Source organism: Eptatretus burgeri, chromosome 6 (assembly GCF_056783735.1).
Source record: "Eptatretus burgeri isolate ZD-2024b chromosome 6, Ebu_testis_v1, whole genome shotgun sequence".
In the NCBI taxonomy this organism is placed as follows: Eukaryota; Metazoa; Chordata; class Myxini; order Myxiniformes; family Myxinidae; genus Eptatretus; species Eptatretus burgeri.
Genome location: NC_140966.1, coordinates 37,491,867 through 37,510,819, shown reverse-complemented (window position 1 = coordinate 37,510,819; position 18,953 = coordinate 37,491,867). Strand labels below are relative to the sequence as shown.

The 18,953-nt window shown below is 44.5% G+C and overlaps 1 protein-coding gene across 4 annotated transcripts in view; it reads right to left on the bottom strand.

The window, feature by feature from the left end:
* LOC147024561 (cyclin-I-like) overlaps positions 1 to 18,953 on the bottom strand; it is a 54,486-nt gene that overhangs the window by 26,710 nt on the left and 8,823 nt on the right. Inside the window, exons 2-5 of one of the 4 annotated variants that reach the window (XM_085884604.1) lie at positions 12,393 to 12,537; positions 8,886 to 9,020; positions 8,057 to 8,131; positions 7,671 to 7,838 (exon numbers count right to left, since the gene is read on the bottom strand). In XM_085884604.1, the coding sequence (XP_085740730.1) occupies positions 7,671 to 7,838; positions 8,057 to 8,131; positions 8,886 to 9,020; positions 12,393 to 12,497 (483 nt within the window). In that variant the 5' untranslated portion in view covers positions 12,498 to 12,537. The remainder of the gene's footprint in view (positions 1 to 7,670; positions 7,839 to 8,056; positions 8,132 to 8,885; positions 9,021 to 12,392; positions 12,538 to 18,953) is intronic. The other 3 variants (XM_085884605.1, XM_085884606.1, XM_085884607.1) reach the window with 3 other exon arrangements.

Genomic DNA, 18,953 nt, shown 5'->3' with positions numbered 1-18,953 from the left:
TGTAAGAAGATCGTTATTTTCCCGCCACCCCTGGAGGGAGGGAGCGGGATATTGTAATCGTCCGGTTTGTTACTTACGAAATCTAATTATTTCGTAAGTATATTGATGACTTCCATCCTGTGTTTGTGTGTTTGTGTGCTTGTGTGCTTGTTTGTAGGCGTGAAAACTCAAGAACGGAAGAATCTACCAATGTCAAATTACACCATGTGATTTAGGAGGGTGATGGCTTGTGCTGATTAGATTTTGGTCAAAATCGGTCAAAGTTCATGGTCACAGTGAGGTCAAACATTCGAATTTTGATGGTTTGGAACAGAATCATTGTAGAAACTTCTTATTTGCGTCGCTACCTTCTCCAGAGACAGCTTTTATTAGACAAGGTCAGAGGTCAAGTTGACGATTTCGTAAGTACCAGTCTATGACTGCTTGTTACTTACGAAATCTAAAGATTTCGTAAGTATATTGATGACTTCCGTCGTGTGTGTGTGTGTGTGTGTGTGTGTGTGTGTGTGTGTGTGTGTGTGTGTGTGTGTGTGTGTGTGTGTGTGTGTGTGTGTGTGTGTGTGTGTGTGTGTGTGTGTGTGTGTGTGTGTACGATAACTCGAGAACAGAAGAAGCTACCAATGTCAAATTACACCACGTGATTCAGGAGGGTGATGGCTCGCGCTGATTCGATTTTCGTCAAAATCGGTCAAAGGTCAAGGTCACAGTGAGGTCAAACATTCGATTTTTGATGGTTTTGTACAGTCATCATAGAAACTTCTGGTTTGCGTCGCTACCTTCTCCAGAGACAGCTTTTATTAGACAAGGTCAGAGGTCAAGTTGAGGATTTCCTAAGTACCAGTCTATAACTGCTTGTTTATCTGTTTGTTACTTACAAAATCTAAGATTTCGTAAGTATATTGATGACTTCCATCCTCGTTTGTGTGTGTGTGTTTGTGTGTTTGTTTGTGTGTTTGTTTGTAGGCACGATAACTCGGGAACGGAAGAAGTTACCAATGTCAAATTACACCACGTGATTCAGGAGTGTGATGGCTCGCGCTGATTCGATTTTCGTCAAAATCGGTCAAAGGTCAAGGTCACAGTGAGGTCAAACATTCGATTTTTGATGGTTTTGTACAGTCATCATAGAAACTTCTGGTTTGCGTCGCTACCTTCTCCAGAGACAGCTTTTATTAGACAAAGTCAGAGGTCAAGTTGAGGATTTCGTAAGTACCAGTCTATGACTGCTTGTTTGTGTGTTTGTTTGTAGGCACGCTAACTCGAGAACGGAAGAAGCTCCCAATGTCAAATTACACCAAGCGATTCAGGAGGGTGATGGCTAGCGCTTATTAGATTTTGGTTAATAAATTAAAAATAAAAAATTTAAAAAATTAAAAAAAAAAAAAAAAAAAAAAAAAAAATCGGTCAAAGGTCAAGGTCACACTGAGGTCAAACATCTAAAACATGATAACTCGAGAAAAGTTAGCACATGTATTGTTGACGGATCGTGAGTTTGGAAGATCGAGGTAAGTTCGGCGGAATTTGTGTCAATTCATCGGGTTACGGCTGTTTTAAAAATTCCAGTGTTATAAAATAATATTAAATAATTCCGTAAATTCCTGTGGAGAAAGGGAGTATTTTTGCTTCGGTCGACGTTACGAGTTCGTTTTAACTTTGATTTTAATCTTGTCTTCGGTTTTTGCGATCGCTTAGGACGCTGAACACTCGGTTGTCGAAATTCTGTGAAAAATCGGATGTTTTGGAGATGTTTTTTAGATTGTATAAAAATATTTCACCTGCCGCGTCATGGCTCGTCACGTGGTGCAGTCCGCTCGAGCAGACGCGTCGTTGAGTCACGTAAAGGTTTTGCGTGTGCGCGCTGACGTCATCGCGCTCGCCCCGGTGTCCTTTCGAGTTGGGGGGGGCCGTCAAGAGTGACCTTTATGTTACGTTAATCTGCGGTAACTCGAGAACGGAAGAAGCTACCAACGTCAAATTACACGACGTGATTCAGGAGGGTGATTGCTAGCGCTGATTAGATTTTGGTCAAAATCGGTCAAAGGTCAAGTTCACAGTGAGGTCAAACATTCGATTTTTGATGGTTTGGTACAGAATCATCGTATAAACTTCTGGTTTGCATCACTACCTTCTCTAGAAACAGCATTTATTGGGCAAGGTCAGAGGTCAAGTTGACGATTTCGTAAGTACCAGTCTATGACTGCTTGTTACTTACGAAATCTAAAGATTCCGTAAGTATATTGATCACTTCCGTCCTCTGTTTGTGTGTTTGTTTGTAGGCACGATAACTCGAGAACGGAAGAAGCTACCAATGTCAAATTACACCACGTGATGCAGGAGGGTGATGGCTCGTGCTGATTAGATTTTGGTCAAAATCGGTCAAAGGTCAAGGTCACAGTGAGGTCAAACATTCGATTTTTGAGGGTTTGGTACAGAATCATCGTAGAATCTTCTGGTTTGCGTCGCTACCTTCTCGAGAGAGCGCTTTTATTTGACAAGGTCAGAGGTCAAGTTGACGATTTCGTAAGTACCAGTCTATGACTGCTTGTTTGTTTGTCTGTCTGTTCGCAACTTTATGGCAAAATGGCTTTAGCAAACACTATCAAATTTAATCCACATGTGGGCAATGAACCTTGGACAACCCCATCAACTTTTGGGTCCAATTGAATCAAAGGTCAAGGTCAAGGTCAGGAAAAGATCAAAATCGTTTTACGCTCATAACTTCATCAATAATGATCTGATTTACTTCAAACTAAGCTTATAGTGAACCCTATTCTATTTGTCACTTATAATCCAACCCATTCCTAAAGTGAAAAATGCATATTTGTGAAGATCGGTAGGGTCCGAAATTTTGGGGGTCATGGTCTTCGGTCAAAATTACAAATTTTCCATTAAAACTAAAACATGGTTACGAAAATACAACTTTACAGGAAAACGGCTGGCTGAAACACTGTCAAATTTTATCCACAGGTGGGTAATGAACCTCGGACGACCCCATAAACTTTTGGGTCCAATTCGGTCAAAGTCAGGTCATGAAAAGGTCAAATCCTTTTACGGTCATAACTTCGTCAAAAATGGTTTAATTGACTTCAAACTAAGACTAAAATGTTCCTTATAATCAACATTCAGGTTAAGGATGTATCAAATTTAAATTTGATCCCCAAAATAACTTTATGCCTTAAATGGGTGGGATTTGTTGTGCCTGGCACCGCTTGTTTGATATATTTTTCACAGGCAAGGTTTAGTTAGTTGTTCTTTTGTCGAGTTCTATGTAACAATTAGATAACCAGCAGGGAAAAAGTCCCATTGGTGAAGGATAACACAACTTTTACTGTATATATATATATATATATATATATATATATATATATATATATATATATATATATATATATATATATATATATATATATATATATATATATATATATATATATATATATATATATATATATATATATATATATATATATATATATATATATATATATATATATATATATATATATATATTAGCCTGGTGTTGGCGCAGTGGTTGGGGCAGCGGCTTGGAATCCAAAAGGTCCTGAGTTCAAGCCCCGTTGGGCCACTGAATTAATACACCACGGGGTTGACTCAGCCTGTCATCCTTCCCAGGTTGGTGAAATGAGTACCAGTATACTGGGCCGGTGTATACCCCGGTTAAAATAGGTGTACCATATCCCTGTGTCCTAAGAGGCGACCAGGGTTGCGTCAGGAAGGGCATCCGGCGTAAAACATGTGCCAAATCACTATGCGGATCATACGGATGATCCGCTGTGGCGACCCCTAACGGGAGCAGCCGAAAGAAGAAGATATATATATATATATATATATATATATATATATATATATATATATATATATATATATATATATATATACACACATATATATATATATATATATATATATACACATATACACATATATATATATATATATATATATATACACAGTGGGGAGAACAAGTATTTGATAAACTGCCGATTTTGCAGGTTTTCCCACTTACAAAGCACGTAGAGGTCTGTAATTTTTATCATAGGTACACTTCAACTGTGAAAGAGGGAATCGAAAACAAAAATCCTGAAAATCACATTGTATGATTTTTAAATAATTAATTTGCATTTTATAGCATGAAATAAGTATTTGATCACCTACCAACCAGTAAGAATTCCGACTCTCACAGACCTGTTTGTTTTGTCTTTAAGAAGCCCTCCCATTCTCCACTCATTACCGATATTAACTGCACCTGTTTGAACTCGTTATCTGCATAAAAGACAGCTGTCCACACTCAATCAATCAGACTCCAACCTCTCCACAATGGGGAAGACCAGAGAGCTGTCTTAGGACATCAGGGACAAAATTGTAGACTTGCACAAGGCTGGGATGGGCTACAGGACAATAGGCAAGCAGCTTGGTGAGAAGGCAACAAATGTTGGCGCAATTATTAGAAAATGGAAGAAGTTCAAGATAACAGTCAATCTCCCTCGGTCTGGGGCTCCATGCAAAATCTCATCTCGTGGAGCCTCAATGATCATGAGAAAGGTGAGGGATCAGCCCAGAACTACATGGCAGGACCTGGTCAATGACCTGAAGAGAGCTGGGACCACAGTATCACAGAAAACCAAAAGTAACACACTACGCCATCATTGATTAAAATCCTGCAGCGCACGCAAGGTCCCTCTGCTCAAGCCAGCGCATGTCCAGGCCTGTCTGAAGTTTGCCAATGACCATCTGGATGATCCAGAGGAGGAATGGGAGAAGGTCATGTGGTCTGATGAGACTGAAAATAGAGCTTTTTGGTTTAAACTCCTCGCCGTGTTTGGAGGAAGAAGATGGATGAGTACAACCCCAAGAACACCATACCAACCGTGAAGCATGGAGGTGGAAACATCATTCGTTGGGGATGCTTTTCTGCAAAGGGGACAGGACGACTGCACCGTATTGAGGGGAGGATGGATGGGGCCATGTATCGCGAGATCTTGGCCAACAACCTCCTTCGCTCAACAAGAGCATTGAAGATGGGGCGTGGCTGGGTCTTCCAGCATGGCAACAACCTGAAACACGCAGCCAGGGCAACTAAGGAGTGGCTCCGTAAGAATCATCTCAAGGTCCTGGAGTGGCCTAGCCAGTCTCCAGACCTGAATCCAATAGAAAATCTTTGGAGGGAGCTGAAAGTCTGTGTTGCCCAGCGACAGCCCCGAAACCTGAAGGATCTGGAGAAGATCTGTATGGAGGAGTGGGCCAAAATCCCTGCTGCAGTCTGTGCAAACCTGGTTAAGAACTACGGGAAACGTCTGATCTCTGTAATTGCAAACAAAGGTTTCTGTACCTAATATTAAGTTCTGTTTTTCTGATGTATCAAATATTTATTTCATGCAATAAAATGCAAATTAGTTTTAAAAAAATCATACAATGTGATTTTCAGGATTTTTGTTTTCGATTCCGCCTTTCACAGTTGAAGTGTACCTATGATAAAAATTACAGACCTCTACGTGCTTTGTAAGTGGGAAAACCTGCAAAATCGGCAGTGTATCAAATACTTGTTCTCCCCACTGTGTATATATATATATATATATATATATATATATATATATATATATATATATATATATATATATATATATATATATATATATATATATATATATATATATATATATATATATATATATATATATATATATATATATATATATATATATATATATATATATATATAGTTATGGATTTCAGAATCGGATCTGACTTATGGAAACAACATTCTGGTCCTAAGACAGTTATTTCCATAAATACAGGTCCAGAATAGACCCATCCCCTTTGTCTGGTGAGATTCTAACTCTTTGATGCATTGGAGAAGGGTATAGAACAGATTCCCTTTCTTGTGGGATGGCCTTTTCCTCTTTAGGACATGTTCATGCACGCGAGATAGCTGTTAGCCCAACAGAGACTCATTCTACCCCTTTCCATCAGGACACTTTGGACTTGGAGGATGATTAAACACACCACGGATTTTTCACATTTCAATCATTCTGACAGTCAAAGACGGCTGTTGATCATTTACCTCACCCACCTCTCTTTCACCGACGTTGACATCCACCTTTTCCCATTGACACCTGACACACTGTTCGGCAGCTCTATGGACGCTGGTTGGCTCCTGCTCATGTCAAGCCGAACAGGGAGGCGATGGCCACTGTTGACGTGTTGTAAGTGCCCCACATTTTCACTCGGCAATTCCGGCAAATGGCCGCTCTTTAGCGCCCGTCCAGCGTCCCAAACGTGGTGTCGTGGACCAGGCCGGTGTCGATTGGGGGTTGCGTCTCACTCTGGTAAGGAAGGGATGATTCGGAGATTGACGGTAGGTCACGTGCAACGATGCGCCAATAGGAAAGCTGGATTTGGTTGGTCTGCTTGAGACTCCGCCCACACTGGTCGCCGATAAAAAGGATGGGAGGACTGTCATCCTGACAGTTGGTGATGGTTGTGACAGTTCCTGATCATTGCTGACAGCTCCTTGCGGTTCCTGAGAGTTGGTGACGGTTGTTATTGTTCTTGACCGTTGCTGACAGCTCCTTACGGTTCCTGATTGTTGGACCGTTCCTGCTGGTTCTGCTCAGTACCTGGTATTGGCGTCCATGGTTTCTGGGGGTGACGACGTGACGTCGATTGGTGTCGAGCCTGTTTGCGGGTGGGTGCACGGCGAGGCAGGGCGCTGGCAGCGGACCAAGGCACGCTCACACATTTTGGGGGCATTTTATTGAACGCATGACGACTTTTGCCTTGGTAAGCCGAGACTGGATTTCTCTCCTCCCTGAATTATCTGCTGGGTACCTTTGCCTCATGTTTAATTGTTAAGTAAGGCATAGTGATAAGTATCTGCTCTTTGTCTATTTTTATATCAATGCCTGTTTAATTATTTATATGTTTGAGATCATTTTGATTGATTTGAATTCATCTATTTACACCACAAGTAAATAAAAAGTTGTTCAGTTTATCTATTTTTCTAATTAATAAATTCCTTGTTGACGTTTCAACCAGTCCGTGCTCGTCCTTTCCTTGCATTGATCCAGCATTCTCTGAAACTAGATCGACCTAGATTCCCAAACTAATTGACCTGTCATAATTCACACTCACCAGCGTTAAACGCTCGGCCGCCTTACTTAAGATCTTATCAACGTAAGATCAGTGCATCGCAGAGGGCACATTCTCTGGTCAGGAAGCCACGTAACCTCGAGTTAAACTGCAAATTAGACGGTGGACACTGGAACTCGTGGTTAACCGATTGACGTTCGCAGTTGTTAGGCAACCCACTGTACCACGAAATTAATTGTGAGTGGCGGCCCCAGGTCCGGTTCTTCCGAGGAGAAACTGGTATTAACCCCCTCATAATACACTCAATACCCGTGGCCGTAACAATATTTAGTCATTCAATCAAGATTCAAAACATGCCGGTAATTCTTTACCGGAATTCAAAACAAAAACGAAATGAAAGCAATTAAGTGCATTACCTTAAATTCATCTGTGTGATCATTTGAGGTGCCACCAATAATCTTGGAATAAAATGTGAAAAAAAAAGCAAACAAAAAAAAAAAACTTTTCCTTACCATCTCAGAATATTTGACTGCCTTTGTGCAATTAACCGATATATTTACCAAAACAAGCGACGATGTCCTACGTACAAGGTAGAGGAAGGCCAGGGGTGTGGTGTAGAATAAATTCCAGCCAAGCTTGGCAAGCACGAGCCTCTCCATTCGCACAACATCACCATGGGAGAAGCCACAATCACTGCTGCTCACCAGCTCTCTCAGCCCCGGAATCACCTGGCAACACAAAGCTCCGATTTTTCTTGGCAGGCAGCTTACCTCCGAAGGCCTGAACAATTTGCACAAGTGTTTTCGCCAAAGAACAGTAACGTTCATTACAAACAATAGACAAATCAACATCGGATGTGGAATTTTAATCTGGCATCTCAGAGTCTTGAGCGAGGTGCTCGAGTAGGAATGCCAAACAGGCCAACCTTATGATTAATTTATCATACCTCGTCTTCCTCAAAGGTTTTGGTAGCGATGAAGAGACAGGTGATGGCAATGCAGCGGAGGTAGCGAGGGTGAGCCTATTGAGAGCGAATAGATAAAGGAACTTATTTTACTTGATATAGTTCTTATTCACCGCAATTTTAATTGCTGCACACAAAAATATATACAAGATAATTGAACAGCAGATCAATGCATTCATTCGCTGTTGGATACTTATAAAAGGACATTCATAGCTTCACTGAGGCATTACCTACTGTTACAAAAAGGTAAATGTACAATGAATGTTATCACACTCGAATAATAATAAGGAAAAAAAAACAGAAGAAAAAAAAAGAAGACATTCTTGAGCAACTCCTGGGGAGGGGGGAAGAAAAAAAAAACTAGAACGGCACGTGGTTGAGCATATACCTCTGCCAGGCTGAACAGTTTACGTTTTGTATCCCACTGATAGGCCAGATTTGCCTCCGGACCTTAACCAAAATCTCATCAGAGGCTCTTTTACTCTCTGGAGGCTCTTTTATCACACTCTTTCATACAGAACTTCAAACACATGGTGCACCACCACATCACGTCATCCCCGTCCTTACCAAGTCTTATTTTTATCCCCATTAACCGCATCTAACCAAACCATTTTACTGGCAAGTTATTGTGTTTTATAATCTCCTCTTTTCCTGTTCATTAAAACCCTTTTTTATTGTGTAAAACTGTTGCCCCACGTCCCCACGGTAAGTTCATACCCTAAGTCAACTCACTCTTCCATTAACACCATCTTACAATGAAAAGAGAGGGGGGGTGGTGAGAGAAAGAGTGGATAGATCTGGAAACAAATACCTTGACAAGCGACAGAAACCGATCCATAGCGTGGATAGCCTGTGCCAGGGTCTCGGCGCACAAGGAGAACTCATCAGCTAGGCTGGATAGCCAGCCGATGGCTTGATCCCGCAACACTGGACACACTGCCGCACTCTGCACACATAACTCATCTTGATGAACATGCAGGTGGAAAAAGTAATACACGTTCTTCATTCATGACATGACTACTTGAAATTCTACACAAACACAACACATCAGTTCGTATGTCGCCAATGGGAGCGGCGCCATTTTGCAGAGAGCGGCGTCAGCAAGCACGATCGACGAGGAAGCCACATGGCGGTTTCTGAGCTTGGCATTAAATACCTTACATGAATTCCCGCCAAGAGAGCGGATCAGCGCCATTTTTGGGGCGCGTCTTCCCACGCGGGACAAAGCGCCTCAGTCCCAAAGTTCAATAAAGACCATCTCTGGAACAAGCTAAGTGTCAGAATAAAGGGAGGATTTGCTTTTATTTAGTTTTCTCCTTGTCTGTAGAGGCGCCTCGACTTTCGGCTTTCATTTACCTCACTTTATTACATTCTGAATTATTATCCCTTGTAAATATTGGTTCACGAGTCAGTAAGTGACCACTATATTCGTTATGGGTGTGTCTGTCTGTCTGTCCCGAGCATAGCTCCATGGGTTTTGATCCGATCCTGATAAAATTTGGGTGGGAGGTTTATATCATGATCTAGTTGTGTTTTCCTGAAAAAGGGCGTGCTGCGCCCATTATGGGTGGAGCCACGCCCAAAAAGCATGTGTTTTTAGGGGGTAGCCGATTTCAAGTTGCATCTTCTCCGAGGGGGTTTGTCGAATCTGGCAGGGGTTTCGGTATTCGGTTAGCCCAATGGCACCTGCATAGCCCCACGGAGCTCAATTTTTCATTTTCGTCCCAAGGTCATGAACTTAGAAAATTGCGAATTTTGACATAAAAATCATACGACCGCCCAAACTTTGAGAGCTAGGATGACTATTTTTTATGCATAATCTTGAGGTCATTCCCCACCTAAAGTCTTGAAACCATTTTTCTCTATCTCAAACACCTTGCCTGTGGCAAGTGGGGGGCGAGAGAGTGGGGGGCGAGAGAGTGGGGGGCGAGAGAGTGGGGGCGAGAGAGTGGGGGCGAGAGAGTGGGGGGCGAGAGAGTGGGGGCGAGAGAGTGGGGGGCGAGAGAGTGGGGGGCGAGAGAGTGGGGGCGAGAGAGTGGGGGGCGAGAGAGTGGGGGCGAGAGAGTGGGGGCGAGAGAGTGGGGGCGAGAGAGTGGGGGCGAGAGAGTGGGGGCGAGAGAGTGGGGGCGAGAGAGTGGGGGCGAGAGAGTGGGGGCGAGAGAGTGGGGGCGAGAGAGTGGGGGCGAGAGAGTGGGGCGAGAGAGTGGGGGCGAGAGAGTGGGGCGAGAGAGTGGGGGGCGAGAGAGTGGGGGCGAGAGAGTGGGGGCGAGAGAGTGGGGGGCGAGAGAGTGGGGGCGAGAGAGTGGGGCGAGAGAGTGGGGGCGAGAGAGTGGGGGGCGAGAGAGTGGGGGCGAGAGAGTGGGGGGCGAGAGAGTGGGGCGAGAGAGTGGGGGCGAGAGAGAGAGAGCGAGAGAGAGGGGGCGAGAGAGAGAGTGGGGGCGAGAGAGGGGGGCGAGAGAGGGGGCGAGAGAGGGGGCGAGAGAGAGAGAGGGGGCGAAAGAGGGGGGCGAAAGAGGGGGCGAAAGAGGGGGCGAAAGAGGGGGCGAAAGAGGGGGCGAAAGAGGGGGCGAAAGAGGGGCGAAAGAGGGGCGAAAGAGGGGCGAAAGAGGGGCTAAAGAGGGGCGAACGAGGGGCCAAAGAGGGCCGGAAGACAGGGGCGAAGGAGAGGGCCGAAGGAGGGGGGCGAAGGAGAGGGGCGAAGGAGAGGGGCGAAGGAGAGGGGCGAAGGAGAGGGGCGAAGGAGAGGGGCGAAAGAGAGGGGCGAAAGAGAGGGGCGAAAGAGAGGGGCGAAAGAGAGGGGCGAAAGAGAGGGGCGAAAGAGAGGGGCGAACGAGAGGGGCGAAAGAGAGGGGCGAAAGAGAGGGGCGAAAGAGAGGGGCGAAAGAGAGGGGCGAAAGAGAGGGGCGAAAGAGAGGGGCGAAAGAGAGGGGCGAAAGAGAGGGGCGAAAGAGAGGGGCGAAAGAGAGGGGCGAAAGAGAGGGGCGAAAGAGAGGGGCGAAAGAGAGGGGCGAAAGAGAAAAAGAGAGGCGAAAGAGAGGGGCGAAAGAGAGGGGCGAAAGAGAGGGGCGAAAGAGAGGAGCGAAAGAGAGGGGCGAAAGAGAGGGGCGAAAGAGAGGGGCGAAAGAGAGGGGCGAAAGAGAGGGGCGAAAGAGAGGGGCGAAAGAGAGGGGCGAAAGAGAGGGGCGAGAGAGAGGACTGTACATACTGGCACTCACCAACGGGCACGCACCTACGGGCCCGTACTAGTATTTTAAATTGCTGGTGTCCGTGTATTTGTCGTGGGGTTCGAGTCTAAACCCCTTGTGCTGTGCATCCATCTGTGCTTCCGTCGCTCCGCACACGCCGCTAATGCCCCTCCCACGCTCACCCTAATCTCTGAGGATCACGTTTCCGCCTCCAAAGAAAATTTAACCGCCCGTCCACCACAATTGGGTCGATGGATTAACCTGAACCGACCAGACCTGCAACAATATTTTTTTAAACAGGGTTTAAGGCTCGTGGAAGAGCGCGCACGCGCACGCACACGCACACAATTTTTTTGAAACAGTAAACAGTGGAAAACAAACAAACAAAACTTCCTGGAGCACTTTGGGTGGCAGCAATGTAATCTTGAGATGTCACTTTTCTCTCAGCAGTCAACAGAGTAATTAAGGAGAAATCTCCACCCATCCATCCTCCCCTAGCCTCAACCACCATGGGATGAAATGGCAACTATGGGGTTTATACGTGCCTATCCTCCAAATGCTGTTTACATTAAACGAGGAAGCAGAACGTACCATTTTTTAAAGTCTCTGATATGATTTGGACAGCATCATAATCAAACTGCTGACCACCTAGACTCAGAATGGACACCTTAACCACAATGCCACTGATTCTGGTTCATAACCGTTTGATTTAATAAATTCTCGTGATGTTAAACGTACACTGAGAATCAATGGTCAAACGTGCAATTCATTTCTGAACGAAAAAAGTTCTATAAATATACATAGTATGTATTAACTAAAAAAATAATAATTAATGGACTCGAACAAAAACCTTCAAAATATTATTTTTAGGGGATTGTGTCCATTTAAATTAATTATAAGAGGCCATGATGATGTTTTAATGTTTAACATAAACTTTAAAGTGTACAATATGTTTGCACATATCCAGAAAATATTCAAGCCAAAATACTCTGTTATTCACAAGAGAAATATCAATGACAATCATCTCTTGTGGTCATTTCGATTTTGTGACTCAGGGAACTGGTTGAAATTAAATCTTTTATTCTAAAATATCAAACAAACTCATTTGTAAGCAAAACAGATGAAACTCTCACCTGACTGGGAGGGTATCGGATGGACTTCCAATTCCGGGATTCCCTAGAAAGGGTCTCCCGGAGCAGGAACTCCAACCTGCACTCTTCCAATGGCGTCCTTGCCATGGTACGGGGCCCCTACCTCCTCCCGGCCACAAACTGCACCCTGAAAGAAAAGTCACACAGGCAGCTTCTCAGTTCACAGGAGTCCAAACAGAAACCAAGACATCCCAAATCCTTACTATAATTCACAGACCGGCGGTGTTTGAGTGTTTGTATTACAAGTATTACAAGTCTCCACTATTTACAGTACAGTATTCCTGTCCACACATATTCCATTACAGTGAGGTGTTTTGAATTACTAGTACATGCCCGTACGTGCAAAAAAACAAACAAAAAAAAAACTTTCAAACCGCTTGCCAGAAGCAACAACCACACAGGCCGTTCCTTCACTCTCACGTGGCCATACGTGCGTGGCTGTACGTGCAAAAAAAACAACTTTCAAACAACCACATAGGCCGTTCCTTCGCTCTAGTAAACAACGACTGGATTGAGGCATTGTGTTTATCTATAAATGCGCATAAGAAAGAGAAATTATTAGAATACAGTAAGTCATCACTATCCGGAAGTCCGTACGTTGTAACCTGTAATGGGGAACACGGATGAGGTTCTCTTCCCCAACGGCCACGCCTACGCAGCAACGTGTCCTGTCATTGGTTTGGTAAATAAATGGCGATAACTTGGGAACCACTTGTCCGATTAATATCAAATCTGGAAAAGGCACATACTCAGGTCCCCAGCAATATACTTGGCAAGTTTCAATTAGATCGGACCAGTGGTTGTCGAGAAACAGCGGTCACAGACACACACAGACGCACACACTGCTGGAATTATAGATAGATAAGCAGTAGGTATGTTTTTGCTTCATGCACGTAACCGGGGTTGTTTTTTTTCTTTTTTTTGCCTATACCGAGCTGTCAGTTACCTATACACCGCCCAAATAACGGGACGCGTCAGAAGAACGTGTTGCACGCTTGGAACAAGATCGTCTGTAGGGCGGGTACTCTGCTAGTAGATATAATTTCTTCATTATTCTTGCAACAGAGTTACAGTGTCCCTGAACCCCATGACGATTGCTGACAGTATTAATAACACCAAAATTTTTCAAGTCACACTGTTATATTATAGCTTCATGGACTCGTCTGATGGGATTGTGTGAATATAACGCACTTACCTTCGAGCTGTCGAGCCGCATCTCAATCTAACCATAAAATATCGGATTGGTGCTTCGCAGACGTGGTGTGCTGTCCTGTGGATGGACATTAAGCTGTGTGTTCAATCTGCCAGCATTAGTTGGAGGACATTAAAAAAAAAATTCCCACTGTGATGATCATCACCATCACCCTAAAAAAAAACTTCCAAATTCCTGCCTGGAGTACTGCTGTGAGGGCAAAGAAGATTGGGACCATACTCTGTGCAGAGCGTTGCTGCTGCTTAAGCAGTCTCCTTGGCTATTGGACACATCCTGGACGGATCGCCACTCCGACACAGTATACCAGCATGCTGGCACTCATTTTGCCGACCTAGGAAGGATGACAGGTCGAGTTAACCCAACCTGGTATTAATTCAACAGCCAAGCGGGATTCAAACTCAGGATGCTAGGATCCAAAGCCTACCACCCTAACAATCAAGCCAACACCAGGCATATACTGGGAGGGCAAAGGCAAACCAAAAGAGCCATAATCCTTGCAGTGGGGTTGTTTTTACAAGGCTGAACCTGCTTTTGGGCAGAGCACTACAAAGGGAGAGAAAGCTTCATGTATCCACACAAGTACAACGATTTCCATTGCATTGAAGGTACAACTTCAAGTATGTAGTTGGATCGTTATAAAGTCAGTCATTGCTCCAAGAAAAGATGCGCACACAATCATTTTCCTTATTCTGCTTGGGTACTTACTTAAATCTGGAGGTAAAGCCATGTACACATGCAGTGAGACGATTACTTTTCACATTCCGATCAAAATCATAAATTCTTACTGCCACCTGGTAAGCTAACATACAAGTTAAAAACAACAGTGCAAGTCTTGAAACCTCTCCGCAAAACCATCGGTCAGTATATTGTTGCGAATTCACGCCCGCCGGCGTGCGAACGGCTACGTGACTCGAATCACGGCACGTCGCCCACCGGACGGACAATTCTGTCGTGACCCTCTCAGACTAACGCCGGGAGCTAGTCACGGGTGGGCCTTTCGGCCTCACCACGATCGTGCCAATCGGCCACCCGCGTGGGATAGGGTTGTTCGCCAAACTCGACCAACCTAAGTACCCACGCGGATGGTAGACCGGGCGATCGCACCTCGCCGCAGGTCGACTCCGGACACGGGCCGCTTAAGTGATCCGTTCCGTGCTTTCGGGATAACCGAGCGCTGTTATCGTCGGCCTGGATGGTTCCGATTAATTATCGGGCGTTTTAAGCCCATTACAAACGAACCCTTTACGTGAAGCAAGATGGAGATTCAATTAAAGAAAAGACGAAGCGAAACGGGAAAACAGTTCAACATAATGCACATTTATTCCACGGCACACGGGGAGCACACATATACAGCCATACAGAATGCACATATATCAAATGCAACAAAAGAAACAATGACGCAGAGATACTACCGACTAAGACCGACACACGGCAACACTTAAACAGTTTTACTTCACAGACGGCGCCGACACACATTTACTCAAAAGCAAAGGAAAAGAAAGCCACCCTCATAGGCAAGGGGGCAGACGGGCCCGTAGGCCAATGTGTGCGCGGGACCTGGAGGAGCGGCCAGGCCCGTGAGACCGGGGGGGGGGTCCTACCCGCGTCTTCGTGATGAGCCGCAAATGTGGCAGCGCGGCGGTGCCCCGACTTCGTGCTCCTTCGCGGGTTTCATTGGCACCGCTTGGAGTGGGGTGGGAACGGGGCCCCCTTTTCGCACTATCTCAGTGCGGGGGAAAGGGGGAATTGTTGATGCTCTAGGGAACGAGTATAGCTGGCTTGCTTGGGTCCTGCGACAAGCGATTCCACTGCGACCTCGTCGCCGACCGCCGTCTTCCTTGCCTCGGACCCAAGCTCCTCAGACTCTTCCCCCAATTCTCCTCAACCGACTGCAGAAAGCCACCTGGACGCCCTCGCCTCCCGACTCCACTCCGCGCTCCAACCCGACTTGACTGCCTCGCAACAACAACTCTTGCGCAACAACTCTTCTTTCTCTCTGCCCCAAAACTCTCTTCGCTTTTCTGCCACTCCACTCTGCTTTTCTGCTCGGCGTTTTATAGGCCGGCAGGAGAACCCATATGCAAATTTCCGGATCAGGATGAGCTCGGGGGCGGAGCCAAGCTCGCCCATTGGACGGAGGAAAAGGGGCGTTAATCTCCCCTGATCCTAGAATTTGCATATCTCGATTCCACACAGACACGCCTGGAGGCGGGGCCAAACCGCCCTGCACTTGCTGATTGGACGGATCAAAAGTGGGCGTGCAGCATTCCTGATCCGAATTCTCCTCGGAAAGTCCGCATTTTGCACTCGCGGCTCGGCGCGTATCTTGTACGAGCCCAGGACAGCCCGACGCTCGGTGCTCACAGATGTTGCAGGAATGGCGGTAGAAGGAGGGAGGTGAGGGTGGTGGAGGGTTTATCGTGGTGGTTTGATGGTCATGGTGCGTTTGGGAATGGCATGATGCAATGATGTGGGAGCAAGTTGTGAAGGTAAAGGTCGTGGCTGTTGGCGTTGTTGTTGTTGTGAAGCGGCGTTGTGGTTGGTGGTTGTTGTGTGATGGCGGTTGGTTCAAAATAAAGATAGAACAGAAAAACGGCTATCTCAAAGTGTCGCAGCCCGAATGAATCACATTTATTCCCTCTATACAACGGGTTTGGGCTAACTACACATGTACTTACAGAGATATCTCACCTACGGGACCTGAATGGTGGTTTGCAAATTTCCACAACTGTAACAATATATTTAATTCAACTCTCAGTCAAAAGCTTTTCCAAAGGAGAAACAAAATTCATCATTGAACGATATAAAATTGCAATCGGTTCCCCAAAGCCTTCCAAAAATTAAGTGTCCCGTTTTACCCGGAAAATCCACTGTCCCACGAATAACGCAATGATTTTTCCAGAACTACACAAACAAAAAAGAGGAATCAAAGATTGCAGACCCACGGCCAAGGATTGTTTTGTGCGTTTTCATAGTACGTACTTGTTCTAATTTTGTTAGCTTACCTGGAACTTAGTTTCGGGGAGCTTATGGGATGGCGCGTCATACATCCGTCCGTCCACAAATACTTGCAGCTTCTTCTCTGAAACTACGCATACAATTTCGATGAAACTTACCCACAGCGTTAATCCCCATGTATGTACCAAAGTTTGTTAATGGCATTAAAATAAATAAAGAAATAAATAAATGAAAAAACAAGGTCGGGCCTTAAGGAGGACCATGGGGGTTGCCCCCCAAAATAGGTATTTCCTTTGTTCTCAGAAACGACACAATTTCGATGAAACTTGACCACAATCTTTATCATCCATGATGTACCAAAGATTGTTCACAACATTAAAAAAGTCACAGTCTCAGTGGGTGTACTGGGGGTGGGGGGGAGGGGTTGCTCCCCCAAAATCTGTATTTGCTTTATTTGAAACTACAGAAACAATTTCGATGAAACTTGACCACAATCTTTATCACCCGCGATGTACCAAAGATTGTTCACGACATTAAAAAAGTCGCAGTCTCAGTGGGTGTACTGGGGGGGGGGGGAGAGGTTGCCCCCCAACCCCCAAATCTGTATTTGCTTTGTTTGAAACTACAGAAACAATTTCAATGAAATTTGACCACAATCTTTATCACCCGTGATGTACCAAAGATTGTTTGCACCATTAAAAAAAAAAAACATGTGATGCCAGGCACAACAAATCCCACCCATTTAAGGCATAAAGTTATTTTGGGGATCAAATTTAAATTTGATATATCCTTAACCTGAATGTTGATTATAAGGAATAGAATAAGGAATATTTTAGTCTTAGTTTGAAGTCAATTAAACCATTTTTGACGAAGTTATGACCGTAAAATGATTTTGACCTTTCAAGGCCACGTAAGGTCAAAGGTCATGGTGTCACATGAAAGCCAATAAAGGACTTGATATAGGTCTTCCATAGTAAACACGCATATTCCTAACTTTTTTTGATATATGATGGAAAATATGTAATTTTGACCGATGACCATGACCCCCAAAACTTCGGACCCTACCGATCTTCACAAATATGCATTTTTCACTATAGGAATGGGTACGATTATAAGTGACAAATAGAATAAGGTTCACTATAAGCTTAGTTTGAAGTAAATCAGATCATTTTTGACGAAGTTATGAGCGAAAAATGATTTTGATCTTTTGGTGACCTTGACCTTGACCTTTGATCCAATTGGACCCAAAAGTTAATGGGGTCGTCCAAGGTTCATTGCCCACCTGTGGATTAAATTTGATAGTGTTTGCTAAAGCCGTTTTGCCATGAAGTTGCTAACAGACAGGCAGACAAACAAACAACCAGTCATAGACTGGTACTTACGAAATAGTCAACTTGACCTCTGACCTTGTCTAATAAAAGCTGTCTCGAGAGAAGGTAGCGACGCAAACCAGAAGTTTCTACGATGATTCTGTACAAAACCATCAAAAATCGAATGTTTGACCTCACTGTGACCTTGACCTTTGACCGATTTTGACCAAAATGCAATCAGCACTAGCCACCACCCTCCTGAATCACGTGGTGTAATTTGACATTGGTAGCTTCTTCCGTTCTAGAGTTATAACTTTTTTTGGGATGTTTGACCTCACTGTGACCTTGACCTTTGACCGATTTTGACCAAAATCTAATCAGCACCAGCCATCACCCTACTGAATCATGTGGTGTAATTTGACATTGGTAGCTTCTTCCGTTCTCGAGTTATCGTGCCAACAAACAAACACACAAACAGAGGATGGAAGTCATCAATATACTTACGAAATCTTTAGATTTCGTAAGTAACAAACATACAAACAAAACGGACGATTACAATATCCTGCTCCCTCCCTCTGGGGGACGGGATAACAAGGACAAATGTGTCCAAGAGCCGCGTCCTTAAGGTTTTATCTTCACCAGAAGAACAACAACAACAACAACAACAACAACGCGGAGCTGTCTTAGAGCCAGCATTCGCAACGTGACGCAGCTAAAAATTGGGGGTATAAAAGGGTCTACAGGGGGGTTGTCCCCCCAAAAAAGGTATTTGCTTTCTTCTCAGAAACGACACACAATTTCAATGAAACTTGACCACAATCTTTATCACCCGTGATGTACTAAAGCTTGTTCACGACATTAAAAAAACAAATTGTGGTCTTAAGGGTTCTCAGGAGAGGTGGGGGTTGCCCCCCAAAATATGTCTTTGCTTTCTTCTGCGAAAGCACACACACACAATTTGAATGAAACCTGACCACAATCTTTATCACTCGTGATGTACCAAAGTTTGTTTATGGCATTAAAAAATAAAAATAAAAAATAAAAATAAATCCATCGGTATTG